Source organism: Ranitomeya variabilis, chromosome 2, assembly GCF_051348905.1.
Source record: "Ranitomeya variabilis isolate aRanVar5 chromosome 2, aRanVar5.hap1, whole genome shotgun sequence".
Classification (NCBI taxonomy): domain Eukaryota; kingdom Metazoa; phylum Chordata; class Amphibia; order Anura; family Dendrobatidae; genus Ranitomeya; species Ranitomeya variabilis.
In genome coordinates this window covers 36,243,800-36,262,251 of record NC_135233.1, presented here as the reverse complement: position 1 = coordinate 36,262,251, position 18,452 = coordinate 36,243,800, and the positions used below count along the sequence as shown (strand labels likewise).

The window sequence follows — 18,452 nt, the reverse complement described above, 5'->3', positions numbered from 1 at the left end:
CAAGGCTTGTTAAAGGGTCGATAGTGTCTTGTAGAATCGCTACTTCCAACAGGTTGCACTATATAGTTCAAGTCCTCTTCCTTTCTGAAGAGGCAATTTGCAAATTACGTTTCCCAGAGGGGCATTGCACGGCGAATAAGCCTCCTTTCATTGGCATGCCAGAGCTGGTATGTCACTTTCCACAAGGAAAAACGTTACCCCTTACACCTCAGTACAGAGCCTCTCTCTCACCTAGCCAAATCAGTTCTCATACTTTGCACTGACGAGGGGCAATACCTCGAAACACAGGGTCTGTGAATTGAAATTCTGATTTGGCTTTTATCCTAAGTCATATTGCAAGGCTCGTTAAAGGAACGATAGTGCCTTGTAGGATCGCTGCTTCCAACAGGTGGAGCTGAGCTAGAGTTCAAGTCCTCTTTCTCTCTGAAGAGGCAATTTGGACTTCATCTATCTATTAGTGACGAGCGAACGTGCTCGGATAACGTCTTTTCCGAGCATTCTCGGGAGCTCATATATTATGGTCGAGTCCCTGCAGCTGCACGATTAGCTTCTGTTAGACAGCCTGAACACATGTGGGGATTCCCTAACAAACAGGCAACTCCCACATGTGTTGTGTCTATCTAACAGCCGCAAATCATGCAGCCGTGTGGACTTGAACATAAGATACGAGCACGCCCAAGATACTCGAATAACTTTGCATGCTTGAATAAGACGTAATCCGAGCACGTTCGCTCATCACTACACTCTATCCATCCATATAACTGTTGGGTTGCAACAAAAATAAGAAACAAACAAGTCAAGGGTATAGATAGGAAGAATATATCTACATTCACATTTCCCTTAGGATTTTCTTCTGCGTAGTTCTACCACCCAAAGCAATACTGTAGTAGTGAAAAAAGTTACCTGCGGTGTTGTGCAAGCAATTGTCGCACACCCCCCCACCTCCTTGGTCGTGGTCATGAGGGTGAGGGTCTTCACTTGCATTATAGTGACAGCTGGATGAATGGTTGTTGCACTGGCACGCCGCACAGTTATAAGCATACACATGGTCACCTTGATGAAAAGGCTTGTTGTTATAGAGGGGCGAGCAGCGATCACACTGGAGACAAAAAAATATCACAAAAAAAAGGAAATTCAGAGTAGGAGTTTCAGTCTCACATTCATGTTCAATTTATAAGCTTATCAGCTTGCTTTCATGTGATAATTTTGGAAAATATGGATTAACCAATTCTCACTCTTAGGAACAATTTAGTCACTGAACGAAATTGCCTGAGGCTCTTTATCCTTTTGAAAAAATAAGGATTTATACCCTCCTATGTGCTGCACAATGACTTCGGTGGGTCGCAGTCAGCACGCTCATACATATTCATGTGACCCTGTCCGTCTGTTGGCATCGCTTTTCTTTGAAGTTTGACCCCAGTAGATGCCTTCTTCTACCAAGAGGCTTCCCCGTAATGGCACAATAAATATTGTTCCACTTAAAGGGCTTAATTTTTAAGTTAAAGCTGTTAGCATGGCTAACTAAAAGTAATACAACAGCAGTAAAATGTACTAACTACTGCAAATGTACCATAAATCAAACCATGCCTGGATTTCCCTCCAGGGCAATCCCCTGAGGCATCGGAGCTTGCTGAAATTTGCATAAAAACACAGTGTATACTTAGTAGCAAGAAAGTTAACAGGAAAAAAAACACAAAGCACCAATGTCAGAGCGGACGGGGTTTCTTAAAGACTCTGAGACTTCAATTATAATTTAACTTATTGTTAGAAAATAAAATGAAAAATGGGACTTTTAGGATTTTTAAGATTGGAAGCGTTATATATTTAAGAGCAACTCAGCAGAGTATTTAGTAATGTAAAAAATTAGAAATTCCATTTATGTGTTTATTATTATAGATGTGGACTTGCATTATATTAACTATAATATTTTCGACAATTTGAACAATCATTGAGGCTTTTTAAAGCTTATAATAAAGGACCACGTTTCTCATTTTTGAACCTCACATAGCGCCCATGAGTATAAATGGGGCGCCAGGAAATCTGGATCGAGTCAGAGAGGGAAATGGTCTTTGTTGGTCTAGTAGGCCAAATTAAAAGGAGCCGATTTTTTTTTTAGATAGAAGCTATTAGAGATGAGCAAATAAATTACGGTGGAATTGAATTATACTCAAATATGACAGAAGTACTCATTGGCTAAAAAGCAGATTATTCTGTAATTTGTTTCCGCACCAGTTCAGGAAAATGGTGGCATTGAAGGAATATAAAAGGGTAAAAAATACATTAAAAATACTTATACTCTCCTTACGGCTCACCTCTCCATCCTCTCCGCTCTGCAACGTCCCTTGTCTGGTACTCAGCTCATCTTCTTCTGAATCACGTTGGATCCAGCAATTTTATGCACTGGCCTCATCACGTTGGATCCAGTAAGTTTACACGCTGGACTCATCAAGTTGGATCCAGTAAGGTTACACGCTGGCCTCATCACGTTGGATCCAGTAAGGTTACACGCTGGCCTCATCACGTTGGATCCAGTAAATTTACTTGCGGGCCTCATCATGTTGGATCCAGTAAGGTTACATGCTGGCCTCGTCACTTTGGATCCAGTAAGCTTACTCACGGGCCTCTTCACGTTGGATGCAGTAAGTTTACTCTCGGGCCTCATCACGTTGGATCCAATAAGTTTACACTCAGGCCTCATCATGTTAGATCCAGTAAGTTTACGCTCAGGCCTCATCACATTGGATCCAATAAGTTTACATGGGGGCCTCATCACATTGGATCCAGTAAGTTTATATTCGTACGCACTCAAGGTTACGCCACACTTCATGTCCTGGTGACTTTGCGCAGAAATGTCCTGGATTTCTTCCTGTAAAGCTGAAACTTATGGAGCCTGGGATTCAGTGCTTAGTGGTGGTGATAAGATGACGATGAGGACAAGACGCGGGACGGTGAGAAGCAGAGGGGCTGGAGAAGTGACGGGAGTACAAATATATATATATTTTTTTTCTAGATCTTACTCTTATTATGCTCTGAAATTTAGAGAGACCCAAGAGCATGTGCAGCGCCCCAGAGTCCTGGTCGTTGCAGTATCATGGCTCAGCCACTAAGGGGGGCCATGGTGCGTTCGATGGCACTGAAGGAGTTCTCTGAGCAGGTATCACAGTCACCAATTCATTTCACAGCTGGGCCTCCGGGGGGAGCTAAGGGTGCTATTCATTAGGCCACTCCCCACCATAGTGGGTAAACTGGGGGTCAGGCAGGAAGTTAGGGGAGAACGCTGACGGGATTGAACGGAGCAACACCCTGTGGCAGGGGGTGTTGTGAAGGGAGAGACTGTAGGGTCTCTGCCAGGGGTGGGATCCTGGCAGAGGCTTGGCATTGAAAGAACGTAACGGGTCCGCGCAGGCTCCTGGAAGCGGCGGGACTCAAGAAAGGACTAGAAGCGAGATAGATTGTGCTGAGTGAGAAACGAAATCAAGCGAAAGGAGATACCAGTGAGGGTTGTGCTGAAAGAGGCAGCACCTTACTGAGGCGCACTACCGGTGGCCGGAACGCCGAGGAGGTAAAGAGTTTCAAGCCATACCTCAGACCTACGGCAGGGCAGTTAGCTTTAGGCGGACTGTCTCACGCATCACCCAGGAAGGCAAAGGGGGGTACCAACAGGAGAGGGGCGCAGATAGAGTCCCGGAAGATCTCCGAGTCTCCCCGTCATACGGGTGCGTTCCTACCATAGTATCTGGAGGGACGAGGAAGATCATTGCGAATTAAGTTGTTGTGAGGGAACACGAGAAACAGACACAACAGTTGTGGGGTACTTTCCGTAAGCACAGCAGGGAAGGACTGCAACACATAGCGCTAGAAGGAAGGCACCGATTTCCACCTGCAAGGAGAGCTCTGGAAGTGCCATTGGACCGGCCGGACTTGCGCAGCCTGGTGAGCCGTATTCCGGACTGAGGACCCAGAGAGCTTCAGTAAAGAGGTAAAGAGACTGCAACCTGGTGTCCTCGTTATTTACCGCGACCTGCACCCCACAACTGCACCGCTACAACATCGCTTATTGCACCGGACGTCCCCCACTGACAGACAGGGCCACGGACCGGGTCTAGCCACCGTGACAACCCCAGGACTGAGACCTAGAGGCCCGGCTCCGGGTACCCCTCGGCCCTGCGGCGGTGTGGGGGCGCTCCAACTTGGCGTCACGAACAGGATCTACTTAAGCCTGAAGAATCAGGTCATGTGTGCCTAGAGACTGTGATTTACTGTACTTTATTGCAAGATTGTACTGCGCCATTGGCCGCCAGAAGTTCCCGCCAAAAGGCGCCGCCATTGCTACACCCCTGGAGAAGGAGGGTGTGTTATGGGCGGAGACTCTCAGTGTGGCGCGAGAAATGGCTACCGCCCCCTGCACTTCTGGCTGCAGAGGAATGACCTGCCCCAAAACAGAAGACAACCCCCTGAGATGCAACGGCGGGAAGCGGGTGATGGAGAAGCCCGACCTCAGAGAAATGGCGGAGTTAGGTGCATGCACTGCCAGCGACTATCAGGCGGCGATGATGAACGGCGAGTGCCTGAGCGAGGAAGAAGCAGTTCCGGCCTGCCCTTCTTCACCGGAGATGGACCGGAAGCCTGCGGACCCGACAGCGGAGTTACGTTCACCAATCCCGACCTCGGAGTTAGAGGAGGAGGAACCACAGCTAGCGGAGCCGAATCCGAGCATCCCATTGGAGGAGCCCCGGTCCGGGCTGCAGCAGATTCCAGCGTCTTTGTTAACGGACCGGAGCGGCACCGATGGAACCACATCAGGCGCAGGTATGGGCGGCGCCCCTACTCCCCTGGACGGTTCTGCTCTCCCGACCGATCCTCCCCACAACAGTAACCCCGCGTTTACAATCGACCGAGCGGTTCTCACCCCAGGTGCGTTGGGGAAGTTGTTACCACCATTGCCAACCAGGTGGGGAGAGCCCATAGAAATGGACCCAGGAGGGGTGATGTTCCGATGGGATGTTCCCTGGGTCGAGCAGGATGGGATTCCAATGGAAGGTCTCACTATTGCGATACTTACCTGGGACCAATACAAACAATGCGTGCTCCAGCATTGGGGACAGCGCACCGAAGTTGAAAGACGGGAACTGCAGAGCAAAAAAATGATCTATGATGGGACGGATGCTGTCAGGCGAGGGACGGTGGCGGCATTCCACCCAAAGAAGGGGTGGGGTTCCATTTGGGAGTCGGGTCTACCTACTGGCATCTTCGTTGCCGGCTACGATGTGGAGACCCCCTGCTGTGATCGAGAAGGTGAACCACTCCGGGAGGGGGATCAGGTGACATATACCCGCCACTGGAACACACAAGGATGGCGTGCCCGGAAAGTTCAGCGATGCGAGTCTGAGAGAATGGCACCTGCGGCCCCAACTGTGGTCAATCCAGGGCTGCCAGATCTTGTTACTGTTTCTACTGTACGCTTTGTAGCAGCTCCTGAACTTGCCGACAGAGTTAGGCTTCAAATTCAGACAGCAGGCGACCAGGTGGTCCCTGCGGAGCTTGCCGCTGGTGTCCGTGCTACAGTGGCCGGGGTTCAGGAGCCCAAGCCACCAGAAGAAGAATAAACCTCGATACCATGGAAAATGTAAATAGTTAACTGTTCATTCCTTTAACTGTTCCAAGTTGCTGCTAAACCCGTTTAGGGTTAAAGGTGACCCCTTGTTGACCCGGGGCCACTATTGTTGTTCTCAAAGTTTTTGCACAAGTTTAAAAGAACTGCAGAAATCATGGACTGTGCATGATTCGAACTTCCCTTGTAAATAGTTTGCACCTTCTTAAAGGTGCTCCCTACTGGTTTTAGCCAAAGACACTTTGCGAAGATATTTGCCCTATTGGTTTGAGCCAAAAGACACTTTGCGAAGATTCCTTCTCTACTGGTTTTAGTTAAAGACACTTTGCGAAGAAACCTTTCCTACTAGTCCTAGTTAAAGACACTTTGTGAAGATCCCGGGCTGGAACTTTGCATAAGACTGGTAGGCTGAGAAGACGAGCTACCTCAGAAAGACTTGGTCCCCTCTTAAAGGGGATGTGACGAAGTAAATTTGAAAGAGATACTGTTACCGAACAGTAATGTGATAATGATGCCTTGAAAAAGAAAATGTAACTGTTTTACATGCCGAGTTATATGTGTTGAAGTTGTTGAAATGTGAAATCTGAATAATGTTTTGTAGAAAGGAAAGATGCAGAGAGCCCGTAGGGGTAGATGTAGAAGCCTGCATAGTTGAAAGTAAAAGAAGTAATAATGAAAGTGAGGATAGAAGGTAAACCCTGCGTCCCCATTGAAAAGTTACTTTATTGCTAAGGACAGAGAGTGAACCCATAGGGGTTAGAGAGTGAGTCCTTAAAGGGGCCGAGTAGAGCTGGCTCAGAGTTCTTCAACCGAAAGGAATGTTATGTCTATACTGTGTATAGTAGCGAAAGGCAGTAGGCCCTGGCTGAACAGGGCGGTCCTGTAAAAGAAAGGAGAGGCAGTAGGCCTGGTGCCGTAGGGACAGGCGGTCCTGCAGGTTCACAAGAAGGAGAATGTAAAGTTGAAATGCCTTATAATGTGATTATAGGAAGGCCTTTGATAGACTAAGAGTGTGAGTTTCTTAAAGGCAATGTTAAGTTATTGTTCCAAAAATTGCACTAAGTAGAATACCCGGTTGGGTAACAGAAGTTATTTATGCTCTGTAATTTATAATGTTGATTATGTTTGTAACGTTAAAAGTGTCCTCACCTCCCATAAAGGGAAGCCTACTTAAGTATACTTACTGTTATTTGCACTCAACAAAATTGTATGTCTTTTTGCTAACCTGTATTGTTGTTTTTCTTCCCAGTCCCGGAGTACTGTGTTTAACCAGGGGGGAGTGCAGCGCCCCAGAGTCCTGGTCGTTGCAGTATCATGGCTCAGCCACTAAGGGGGGCCATGGTGCGTTCGATGGCACTGAAGGAGTTCTCTGAGCAGGTATCACAGTCACCAATTCATTTCACAGCTGGGCCTCCGGGGGGAGCTAAGGGTGCTATTCATTAGGCCACTCCCCACCATAGTGGGTAAACTGGGGGTCAGGCAGGAAGTTAGGGGAGAACGCTGACGGGATTGAACGGAGCAACACCCTGTGGCAGGGGGTGTTGTGAAGGGAGAGACTGTAGGGTCTCTGCCAGGGGTGGGATCCTGGCAGAGGCTTGGCATTGAAAGAACGTAACGGGTCCGCGCAGGCTCCTGGAAGCGGCGGGACTCAAGAAAGGACTAGAAGCGAGATAGATTGTGCTGAGTGAGAAACGAAATCAAGCGAAAGGAGATACCAGTGAGGGTTGTGCTGAAAGAGGCAGCATCTTACTGAGGCGCACTACCGGTGGCCGGAACGCCGAGGAGGTAAAGAGTTTCAAGCCATACCTCAGACCTACGGCAGGGCAGTTAGCTTTAGGCGGACTGTCTCACGCATCACCCAGGAAGGCAAAGGGGGGTACCAACAGGAGAGGGGCGCAGATAGAGTCCCGGAAGATCTCCGAGCCTCCCCGTCATACGGGTGCGTTCCTACCATAGTATCTGGAGGGACGAGGAAGATCATTGCGAATTAAGTTGTTGTGAGGGAACACGAGAAACAGACACAACAGTTGTGGGGTACTTTCCGTAAGCACAGCAGGGAAGGACTGCAACACATAGCGCTAGAAGGAAGGCACCGATTTCCACCTGCAAGGAGAGCTCTGGAAGTGCCATTGGACCGGCCGGACTTGCGCAGCCTGGTGAGCCGTATTCCGGACTGAGGACCCAGAGAGCTTCAGTAAAGAGGTAAAGAGACTGCAACCTGGTGTCCTCGTTATTTACCGCGACCTGCACCCCACAACTGCACCGCTACAACATCGCTTATTGCACCGGAAGTCCCCCACTGACAGACAGGGCCACGGACCGGGTCTAGCCACCGTGACAACCCCAGGACTGAGACCTAGAGGCCCGGCTCCGGGTACCCCTCGGCCCTGCGGCGGTGTGGGGGCGCTCCACATGAGAAGAAATATCTGGTTTGCGGAGATTAAAGAGGTTGTCCACTACTTTAGCATTGATAACCTATCCTCACGATAGGTCATCAATGTCTGATCATTCGGGGTCCAACACCCGGCACCGTCACTAATCAGCTGTCATTGGTGTTGGCTGGTGGTGGCCTAAAATGCTCACTTGCGGAGCTGCTACATCTTCTGGTAGTGCTTGCAGCCGGGTACTGCACATCCTCCTACTATTGATTTGAATAAGAGACAGATGTGCAATACCTTGCCGATAGCTGTAAGTGATCAGCTAGGGCAGGCAACATTTTTGGGGCCCCCTTGAGGCTCCAGCCAGCCTCCACCCCAGCCCCGCCTGCACCCCTCAAACTGTCCACAGTCCCTCCGCTCTCTCTTGGAAAAACTCCACTTCTCACCAATCACACATTAACAGTTCCCATCACCAGATCACACATATAGCCATCAGCTTTTGTTTTGGCCAAAAGATTTTTTAACCTGCCACGACGACAAGGTAGACTCTTTTGGCCGAGCTGTACTCTACTCTAACCTATTAAACATTTGTTAAAAATATGCAATACAATTTAGGTATATCTTTATTTATTTTTCAATTTTTAAAATGACAAATAATACCACATACAAGGGACAAAAACCTCAACACTATAACCAGACACCATATTATCACCACATAGTGACCTATAATACTATCTACAAGGAACAAATACCGCCACACCATGTGCAGACCACATATTACCACCACAGTGACTGAACAATATCACATACAAGGGACAAATACCACCGCACCATGTCCAGACCACATATTACCACCACATGGTGACCAATAATACTATGTGCAAAAAGAAAAAAAAGAGCATGAACCGCACATCCCAAAATCATACGTTGATCTAAAGCCGCTAGGCAAAAATTTAAATACTGAACATGAGGTTTTCAGTTTAACATTCTGATCAGACTGTATGAAGCCCACTGCCCCTTCACGGCAAACCTCGTAGTGGGTCCTAACGCCCTAACGGAGCGGAGCCGTGCGGCGACCACCGCCGCAGCGGCCATGCACCAGCAGGGCGGACGGCCTGTTGCCCCACAGCACCCATGCTGCGAGACTGAGTCCCCAAGACTCCAGACCGCGCCGCCCCACCAGCACAAAGCCACAGCAACAATGGCCGCCACACAGCACCAGCACCAAAATGAAGGGAGCATTTAAACTCACCTTCCTCCAGCTCTTCAGTGAGAGCCAAAATGGGCTAGACCCCTTACTTTGCAGTCTCCTGCTAATTAAAATCACCTGAGCCAAATGGGAGGAGTGCTGGTCCAAAAAAAGAGACAAGTACATGCTATGTGCAAAAAGAAAAAAAAGAGCATGAACCGCACATCCCAAAATCATACGTTGATCTAAAGCCGCTAGGCAAAAATTTAAATACTGAACATGAGGTTTTCAGTTTAACATTCTGATCAGACTGTATGAAGCCCACTGCCCCTTCACGGCAAACCTCGTAGTGGGTCCTAACGCCCTAACGGAGCGGAGCCGTGCGGCGACCACCGCCGCAGCGGCCATGCACCAGCAGGGCGGACGGCCTGTTGCCCCACAGCACCCATGCTGCGAGACTGAGTCCCCAAGACTCCAGACCGCGCCGCCCCACCAGCACAAAGCCACAGCAACAATGGCCGCCACACAGCACCAGCACCAAAATGAAGGGAGCATTTAAACTCACCTTCCTCCAGCTCTTCAGTGAGAGCCAAAATGGGCTAGACCCCTTACTTTGCAGTCTCCTGCTAATTAAAATCACCTGAGCCAAATGGGAGGAGTGCTGGTCCAAAAAAAGAGACAAGTACATGCTATGTGCAAAAAGAAAAAAAAGAGCATGAACCGCACATCCCAAAATCATACGTTGATCTAAAGCCGCTAGGCAAAAATTTAAATACTGAACATGAGGTTTTCAGTTTAACATTCTGATCAGACTGTATGAAGCCCACTGCCCCTTCACGGCAAACCTCGTAGTGGGTCCTAACGCCCTAACGGAGCGGAGCCGTGCGGCGACCACCGCCGCAGCGGCCATTCACCAGCAGGGCGGACGGCCTGTTGCCCCACAGCACCCATGCTGCGAGACTGAGTCCCCAAGACTCCAGACCGCGCCGCCCCACCAGCACAAAGCCACAGCAACAATGGCCGCCACACAGCACCAGCACCAAAATGAAGGGAGCATTTAAACTCACCTTCCTCCAGCTCTTCAGTGAGAGCCAAAATGGGCTAGACCCCTTACTTTGCAGTCTCCTGCTAATTAAAATCACCTGAGCCAAATGGGAGGAGTGCTGGTCCAAAAAAAGAGACAAGTACATGCTATGTGCAAAAAGAAAAAAAAGAGCATGAACCGCACATCCCAAAATCATACGTTGATCTAAAGCCGCTAGGCAAAAATTTAAATACTGAACATGAGGTTTTCAGTTTAACATTCTGATCAGACTGTATGAAGCCCACTGCCCCTTCACGGCAAACCTCGTAGTGGGTCCTAACGCCCTAACGGAGCGGAGCCATGCGGCGACCACCGCCGCAGCGGCCATGCACCAGCAGGGCGGACGGCCTGTTGCCCCACAGCACCCATGCTGCGAGACTGAGTCCCCAAGACTCCAGACCGCGCCGCCCCACCAGCACAAAGCCACAGCAACAATGGCCGCCACACAGCACCAGCACCAAAATGAAGGGAGCATTTAAACTCACCTTCCTCCAGCTCTTCAGTGAGAGCCAAAATGGGCTAGACCCCTTACTTTGCAGTCTCCTGCTAATTAAAATCACCTGAGCCAAATGGGAGGAGTGCTGGTCCAAAAAAAGAGACAAGTACATGCTATGTGCAAAAAGAAAAAAAAGAGCATGAACCGCACATCCCAAAATCATACGTTGATCTAAAGCCGCTAGGCAAAAATTTAAATACTGAACATGAGGTTTTCAGTTTAACATTCTGATCAGACTGTATGAAGCCCACTGCCCCTTCACGGCAAACCTCGTAGTGGGTCCTAACGCCCTAACGGAGCGGAGCCGTGCGGCGACCACCGCCGCAGCGGCCATGCACCAGCAGGGCGGACGGCCTGTTGCCCCACAGCACCCATGCTGCGAGACTGAGTCCCCAAGACTCCAGACCGCGCCGCCCCACCAGCACAAAGCCACAGCAACAATGGCCGCCACACAGCACCATTCAGAATGTTAAACTGAAAACCTCATGTTCAGTATTTAAATTTTTGCCTAGCGGCTTTAGATCAACGTATGATTTTGGGATGTGCGGTTCATGCTCTTTTTTTTTCTTTTTGCACATAGCATGTACTTGTCTCTTTTTTGGACCAGCACTCCTCCCATTTGGCTCAGGTGATTTTAATTAGCAGGAGACTGCAAAGTAAGGGGTCTAGCCCATTTTGGCTCTCACTGAAGAGCTGGAGGAAGGTGAGTTTAAATGCTCCCTTCATTTTGGTGCTGGTGCTGTGTGGCGGCCATTGTTGCTGTGGCTTTGTGCTGGTGGGGCGGCGCGGTCTGGAGTCTTGGGGACTCAGTCTCGCAGCATGGGTGCTGTGGGGCAACAGGCCGTCCGCCCTGCTGGTGCATGGCCGCTGCGGCGGTGGTCGCCGCACGGCTCCGCTCCGTTAGGGCGTTAGGACCCACTACGAGGTTTGCCGTGAAGGGGCAGTGGGCTTCATACAGTCTGATCAGAATGTTAAACTGAAAACCTCATGTTCAGTATTTAAATTTTTGCCTAGCGGCTTTAGATCAACGTATGATTTTGGGATGTGCGGTTCATGCTCTTTTTTTTTCTTTTTGTACATAGCATGTACTTGTCTCTTTTTTGGACCAGCACTCCTCCCATTTGGCTCAGGTGATTTTAATTAGCAGGAGACTGCAAAGTAAGGGGTCTAGCCCATTTTGGCTCTCACTGAAGAGCTGGAGGAAGGTGAGTTTAAATGCTCCCTTCATTTTGGTGCTGGTGCTGTGTGGCGGCCATTGTTGCTGTGGCTTTGTGCTGGTGGGGCGGCGCGGTCTGGAGTCTTGGGGACTCAGTCTCGCAGCATGGGTGCTGTGGGGCAACAGGCCGTCCGCCCTGCTGGTGCATGGCCGCTGCGGCGGTGGTCGCCGCACGGCTCCGCTCCGTTAGGGCGTTAGGACCCACTACGAGGTTTGCCGTGAAGGGGCAGTGGGCTTCATACAGTCTGATCAGAATGTTAAACTGAAAACCTCATGTTCAGTATTTAAATTTTTGCCTAGCGGCTTTAGATCAACGTATGATTTTGGGATGTGCGGTTCATGCTCTTTTTTTTTCTTTTTGCACATAGCATGTACTTGTCTCTTTTTTGGACCAGCACTCCTCCCATTTGGCTCAGGTGATTTTAATTAGCAGGAGACTGCAAAGTAAGGGGTCTAGCCCATTTTGGCTCTCACTGAAGAGCTGGAGGAAGGTGAGTTTAAATGCTCCCTTCATTTTGGTGCTGGTGCTGTGTGGCGGCCATTGTTGCTGTGGCTTTGTGCTGGTGGGGCGGCGCGGTCTGGAGTCTTGGGGACTCAGTCTCGCAGCATGGGTGCTGTGGGGCAACAGGCCGTCCGCCCTGCTGGTGCATGGCCGCTGCGGCGGTGGTCGCCGCACGGCTCCGCTCCGTTAGGGCGTTAGGACCCACTACGAGGTTTGCCGTGAAGGGGCAGTGGGCTTCATACAGTCTGATCAGAATGTTAAACTGAAAACCTCATGTTCAGTATTTAAATTTTTGCCTAGCGGCTTTAGATCAACGTATGATTTTGGGATGTGCGGTTCATGCTCTTTTTTTTTCTTTTTGCACATAGCATGTACTTGTCTCTTTTTTGGACCAGCACTCCTCCCATTTGGCTCAGGTGATTTTAATTAGCAGGAGACTGCAAAGTAAGGGGTCTAGCCCATTTTGGCTCTCACTGAAGAGCTGGAGGAAGGTGAGTTTAAATGCTCCCTTCATTTTGGTGCTGGTGCTGTGTGGCGGCCATTGTTGCTGTGGCTTTGTGCTGGTGGGGCGGCGCGGTCTGGAGTCTTGGGGACTCAGTCTCGCAGCATGGGTGCTGTGGGGCAACAGGCCGTCCGCCCTGCTGGTGCATGGCCGCTGCGGCGGTGGTCGCCGCACGGCTCCGCTCCGTTAGGGCGTTAGGACCCACTACGAGGTTTGCCGTGAAGGGGCAGTGGGCTTCATACAGTCTGATCAGAATGTTAAACTGAAAACCTCATGTTCAGTATTTAAATTTTTGCCTAGCGGCTTTAGATCAACGTATGATTTTGGGATGTGCGGTTCATGCTCTTTTTTTTTTTTTTTTTCTTTTTGACCAATAATACTACATACATGGAAAAAATACCAACACAACATGGCCAGACCACATATTACCACCACATAGTGACCAAATAATAGCACATACAAGAAACAAATACTGCCACACCATGGCCGGACAACATATTACCACCACATTGTGACTGAATACTACAATACTGATCATTAATAAAAAAAATAATATCACCATAAGTGCCATTATGCACAGGAGATCTGTACTTAGTATGCAGTGTCTGTGTACAGGTAATGCAGTGATCACTGATGCCATTATACTCAGGAGCTCTGTACATAGTGTCAGTGTACAGGTAATACCGTGATCACCGGCGCCATTATACACAGGAGCTCTGTATATAGTGTCAGTGTGCAGGTAATACAGTGATCTCCAGTGACATTATACACAGGAGCTCTGCATATAGTGTATAGCGTACAGGTAATAAAGTGATCACCAGTGACATTATACACAGGAGCTCTGTATACAGTATACAGTGTATAGTGTCAGTATACAGGTAACCCACTGACTCACCAGTGTCATCTCTAGCTGAAGTCCTTCATCTTTGCTTTTCTTTTTAATCCAGCGCAGACCGCCATCACTTCTTTCAGCATAAAATAACACAGTTACCTAGAGCCCTGCTTCCAGAGCACATTCTCCACTTTTTTACTTTTTTCCACACTACACATCTAAATACAGACGTGCACCCACCATTAATATATAATTGGTTATTATGCAACCCACCATTCCAAATATAAATTATAATCTGCCACTGTGCACCCACTAACTATACATAGCCACTTTCCCCATTTAATAAATAAATTAATTAACACCTGTACTCTTTCCCCCAATTCATTACCAGTCACTTTATCCTCAACGACCCCACTATGTATCTCCCGCTCTAACCCTTATCCCGATTCATTATACTACTTGTCACTTCTGTCTCAATTCATTGTAATGTTTTCTCTCTCTCCCACCCTCTATTCATTATCATCTGCTCTTGCCCACATTTACTACATCATTTACTCCCCCACCCTCAAAATTCCTCACACTCACTTCATTTGCAGTTCCCATCACCCCCACTTCATCATTTACAGTCCCCATCACCCCCACTTCATCAGTTGCAGTCCCCATCACCCCACTTCATCAGTTGCAGTCCCCATCACCACTTCATCATTTGCAGTCCCCATCACCCCCCACTTCATCATTTGCAGTCCCCATCACCCCATATCATCATTTGCAGTCCCCATCACCCCCACATCATCATTTGCAGTCCCCATCACCCCCACTTCATAATTTGCAGTCCCCATCACCCCCACTTCATCAGTTGCAGTCCCCATCACCCCACTTCATCAGTTGCAGTCCCCATCACCCCACTTCATCAGTTGCAGTCCCCATCACCCCACATCAAAATTTGCAGTCCCCATCACCCCCACATCAGCATTTGCAGTCCCCATCACCCCACTTCATCAGTTGCAGTCCCCATCACCCCACTTCATCAGTTGCAGTCCCCATCACCCCACTTCATCAGTTGCAGTCCCCATCACCCCACTTCATCAGTTGCAGTCCCCATCACCCCACATCAACATTTGTAGTCCCCATCACCCCACATCAGCATTTGCAGTCCCCATCACCACTTCATCATTTGCAGTCCCCATCACCCCCACTTCATCATTTGCAGTCCCCATCACCCCCACTTCATCATTTGCAGTCCCCATCACCCTACATCATCATTTGCAGTCCTCATCACCCCCACATCATCATTTGCAGTCCCAATTACCCCTACTTCATCATTTACAGTCCACCTTACTTCATCATTTACAGTACCTTATCCCCCTTCATCTGTAATCCCCCTTACTTCATCATTTTGCAGCCCCCTATCCCCCTATCATTTCATCATGTGCAGTACCCCCTCAAACACACTTCATCATCTGCAGTCTCCATCCCCCCACCTCAACCATTTTAAAAAAACAAAACTTTTTATACTTTCCTCAGTCGTTCCCTGGGCATCTAGTGTTTTCAGCAGCTAGAAAGTATGGGCTGCTGAGAGGACCTGAAAGGAGCCCATACAGTCTAGCGCATTGACTACTGAGATGGCTAGAATGTACTGGCTGTAGTCAGGACCTGCAGGGAGCCCATACATTCTAGGTACAGCCGAGCAGGAGCTGCACAGCTGACTAGGTAAGACGGCCATGCACATCTCCAAAAAGGCTACCGAGCCCCAGCACCGATGTGTGCGCCGCAGTGCACAGTATTTTAGTGCATGATGGTGCCCGATCAGCAGAAGCACAAGAGCGGGGCCCCAAATCTGCGGGCCATTCTGTGTACTGCTGCTCACTGGGCCCCATACAGCAGTAAAGGCAGTAATGCCCCAATGGCGGCCCTAGCTCAGGTACCAGGTACCGATCAGACACTGATGACCCATCCTAATGATAGGTAATCTATGCTAAAGTAGGGGACAACTGTTATGATCTGGTGACCTTGGAGCCGCATGAAAACTTTCTCTGGAGTCGGTGGCACCTGTACTGACCGCAAATCCTGAACTAACACCGCAACTAGAAGTAGCCATGGGGTGTACCTAACAAACCCTAGACACCTCGACACAGCCGGAGGACTAAATACCCCTATAGATGGAAATAGGAATGCTATCTTGCCTCAGAGCAGACCCCCAAAGGATAGGCAGCCCCCCACAAATAATGACTGTGAGTAGGAGAAGAATAGACACACGCAGGTAGAAAACAGGATTTAGCAAAATAGGCCACTCTAGCTAAATAGGAAAGGATAGGACAGATTACTAGACGGTCAGTATTAAAACCCTTCCAAAAATATCCACAACAGATAATACAAAAAGTTCCACAATCTAACTAAAGACATGGAATGTATATCTGCCACTCCAGAGAATCCAACAAGATTGAGAAAATATCAAGTATCTATACCAAGAGCGCTACCCCTCCTCTGAACCTGCAGCTGATATATCTACAGTGTCACCTAACTGTAGCAGTATAAAACATCAAATTAGTAAAATAAAGAATATCTGCGCTGTGAACATCAAATGAGAAGACTGTATAAAGGGCAATGGTAATACTGTGATCAGAGAAATAATGATTACCTCATAAAAAAGTGCTGATCTAAAACTGGGACCATACAAAACGGTATTCCTCACCCTCTTTCTCCTATGATCTGTTAGTCCGTCTGTATAATCCAGGTAGAAATGGTAGTCCGGTCTGGGCTTGTGTGATATCTTCCAGGGTATGCACTACAGTACCTGTCCCGGCCGGTGACAGAACCTCATGTGCTCTATACCCACGTGCAGGCTCTGTACGCTCCTTGGCTCTGGTAGGTGCTCTGCTTGCGGCAGGACCTAACGTGACGTCACGTCCACGTGATTGCTCACGTGACAGCCTATGGATAGCAAGAAGGACCAATTCCTACGCGTTTCGGAGCTGAACGAGCTCCTTCCTCAGGGATGGTCCTATTCAGCCTATGTGTACTATTTATAGCCTGCAGATAGGAACGTAACTATGCTAGGTGTTAAATGCAAAAAGTTCTATTTCGCTATTCAAACCCCTTGGGACCAGAGTGTCTAACCTGAAGATCATTTTAGTTTCCTCCCTTGACATATATCTAATATAATCACCACCTCGAGAACATTGACGCACCCTTTTAAGACCTGTAATGATGGTGCCATATACTGATCCATTATGGTGGATCCGAAAATGTTTTGAAAGCGGGTGTCCTTCATACTTTTTCTCAATATTCCTCATATGTTCACTTATCCTAGTATGAAGGGCCCGTTTAGTTCTTCCAATGTATAATTTGTCACAAGGGCACCTAATTGAATAAATAACCCCTTTGGTGTCACAGGTTATAAAATCCTCGATTTTCCATCAACAAAATAGCCCCCACAGTACCACAATTGTCTTTGGTACCAAATCATCTGTTCGGACGTCAACATCAGGGCTTTTTCCCGTGTACTAAATGTAAATCCTGTAGATTATTGAAAACGAAGAAACAATTTCGTTTAGTGAAAGAAAGGGTTGAATGGAAAATCGAGGATTTTATAACCTGTGACACCAAAGGGGTTATTTATTCAATTAGGTGCCCTTGTGACAAATTATACATTGGAAGAACTAAACGGGCCCTTCATACTAGGATAAGTGAACATATGAGGAATATTGAGAAAAAGTATGAAGGACACCCGCTTTCAAAACATTTTCGGATCCACCATAATGGATCAGTATATGGCACCATCATTACAGGTCTTAAAAGGGTGCGTCAATGTTCTCGAGGTGGTGATTATATTAGATATATGTCAAGGGAGGAAACTAAAATGATCTTCAGGTTAGACACTCTGGTCCCAAGGGGTTTGAATAGCGAAATAGAACTTTTTGCATTTAACACCTAGCATAGTTACGTTCCTATCTGCAGGCTATAAATAGTACACATAGGCTGAATAGGACCATCCCTGAGGAAGGAGCTCGTTCAGCTCCGAAACGCGTAGGAATTGGTCCTTCTTGCTATCCATAGGCTGTCACGTGAGCAATCACGTGGACGTGACGTCACGTTAGGTCCTGCCGCAAGCAGAGCACCTACCAGAGCCGAGGAGCGTACAGAGCCTGCACGTGGGTATAGAGCACATGAGGTTCTGTCACCGGCCGGGACAGGTACTGTAGTGCATACCCTGGAAGATATCACACAAGCCCAGACCGGACTACCATTTCTACCTGGATTATACAGACGGACTAACAGATCATAGGAGAAAGAGGGTGAGGAATACCGTTTTGTATGGTCCCAGTTTTAGATCAGCACTTTTTTATGAGGTAATCATTATTTCAAGATTGAGAAAATACTGACACAATCTAAGCTGGACAAGAAAACACAAAGAATAGCATTGAATTGTGAAGCACACAGCATGTGTGCCACAGGAAAAAAAAACCAGACACTTATCTTTGCTGATTTGGCAGAAAGGCAGGAGGAACCAGGCAGAGGTCCAACACCTCCCAACAACAATTGACAACTGGCAAGGACTAATGAATCCTGCACACCTAAATACCCCAGTCAGAACTGCAATCAGCAGACACACCTGACCAGGACTGCAACCCAGGGACAACTG

At 48.3% G+C, this 18,452-nt stretch overlaps 1 protein-coding gene across 1 annotated transcript in view; it reads right to left on the bottom strand.

The window, feature by feature from the left end:
* USH2A (usherin) overlaps positions 1 to 18,452 on the bottom strand; it is a 930,843-nt gene that overhangs the window by 804,202 nt on the left and 108,189 nt on the right. The window contains exon 9 of the mRNA XM_077281431.1: positions 904 to 1,099. Coding sequence (XP_077137546.1) covers positions 904 to 1,099 — 196 coding nt within the window. The remainder of the gene's footprint in view (positions 1 to 903; positions 1,100 to 18,452) is intronic.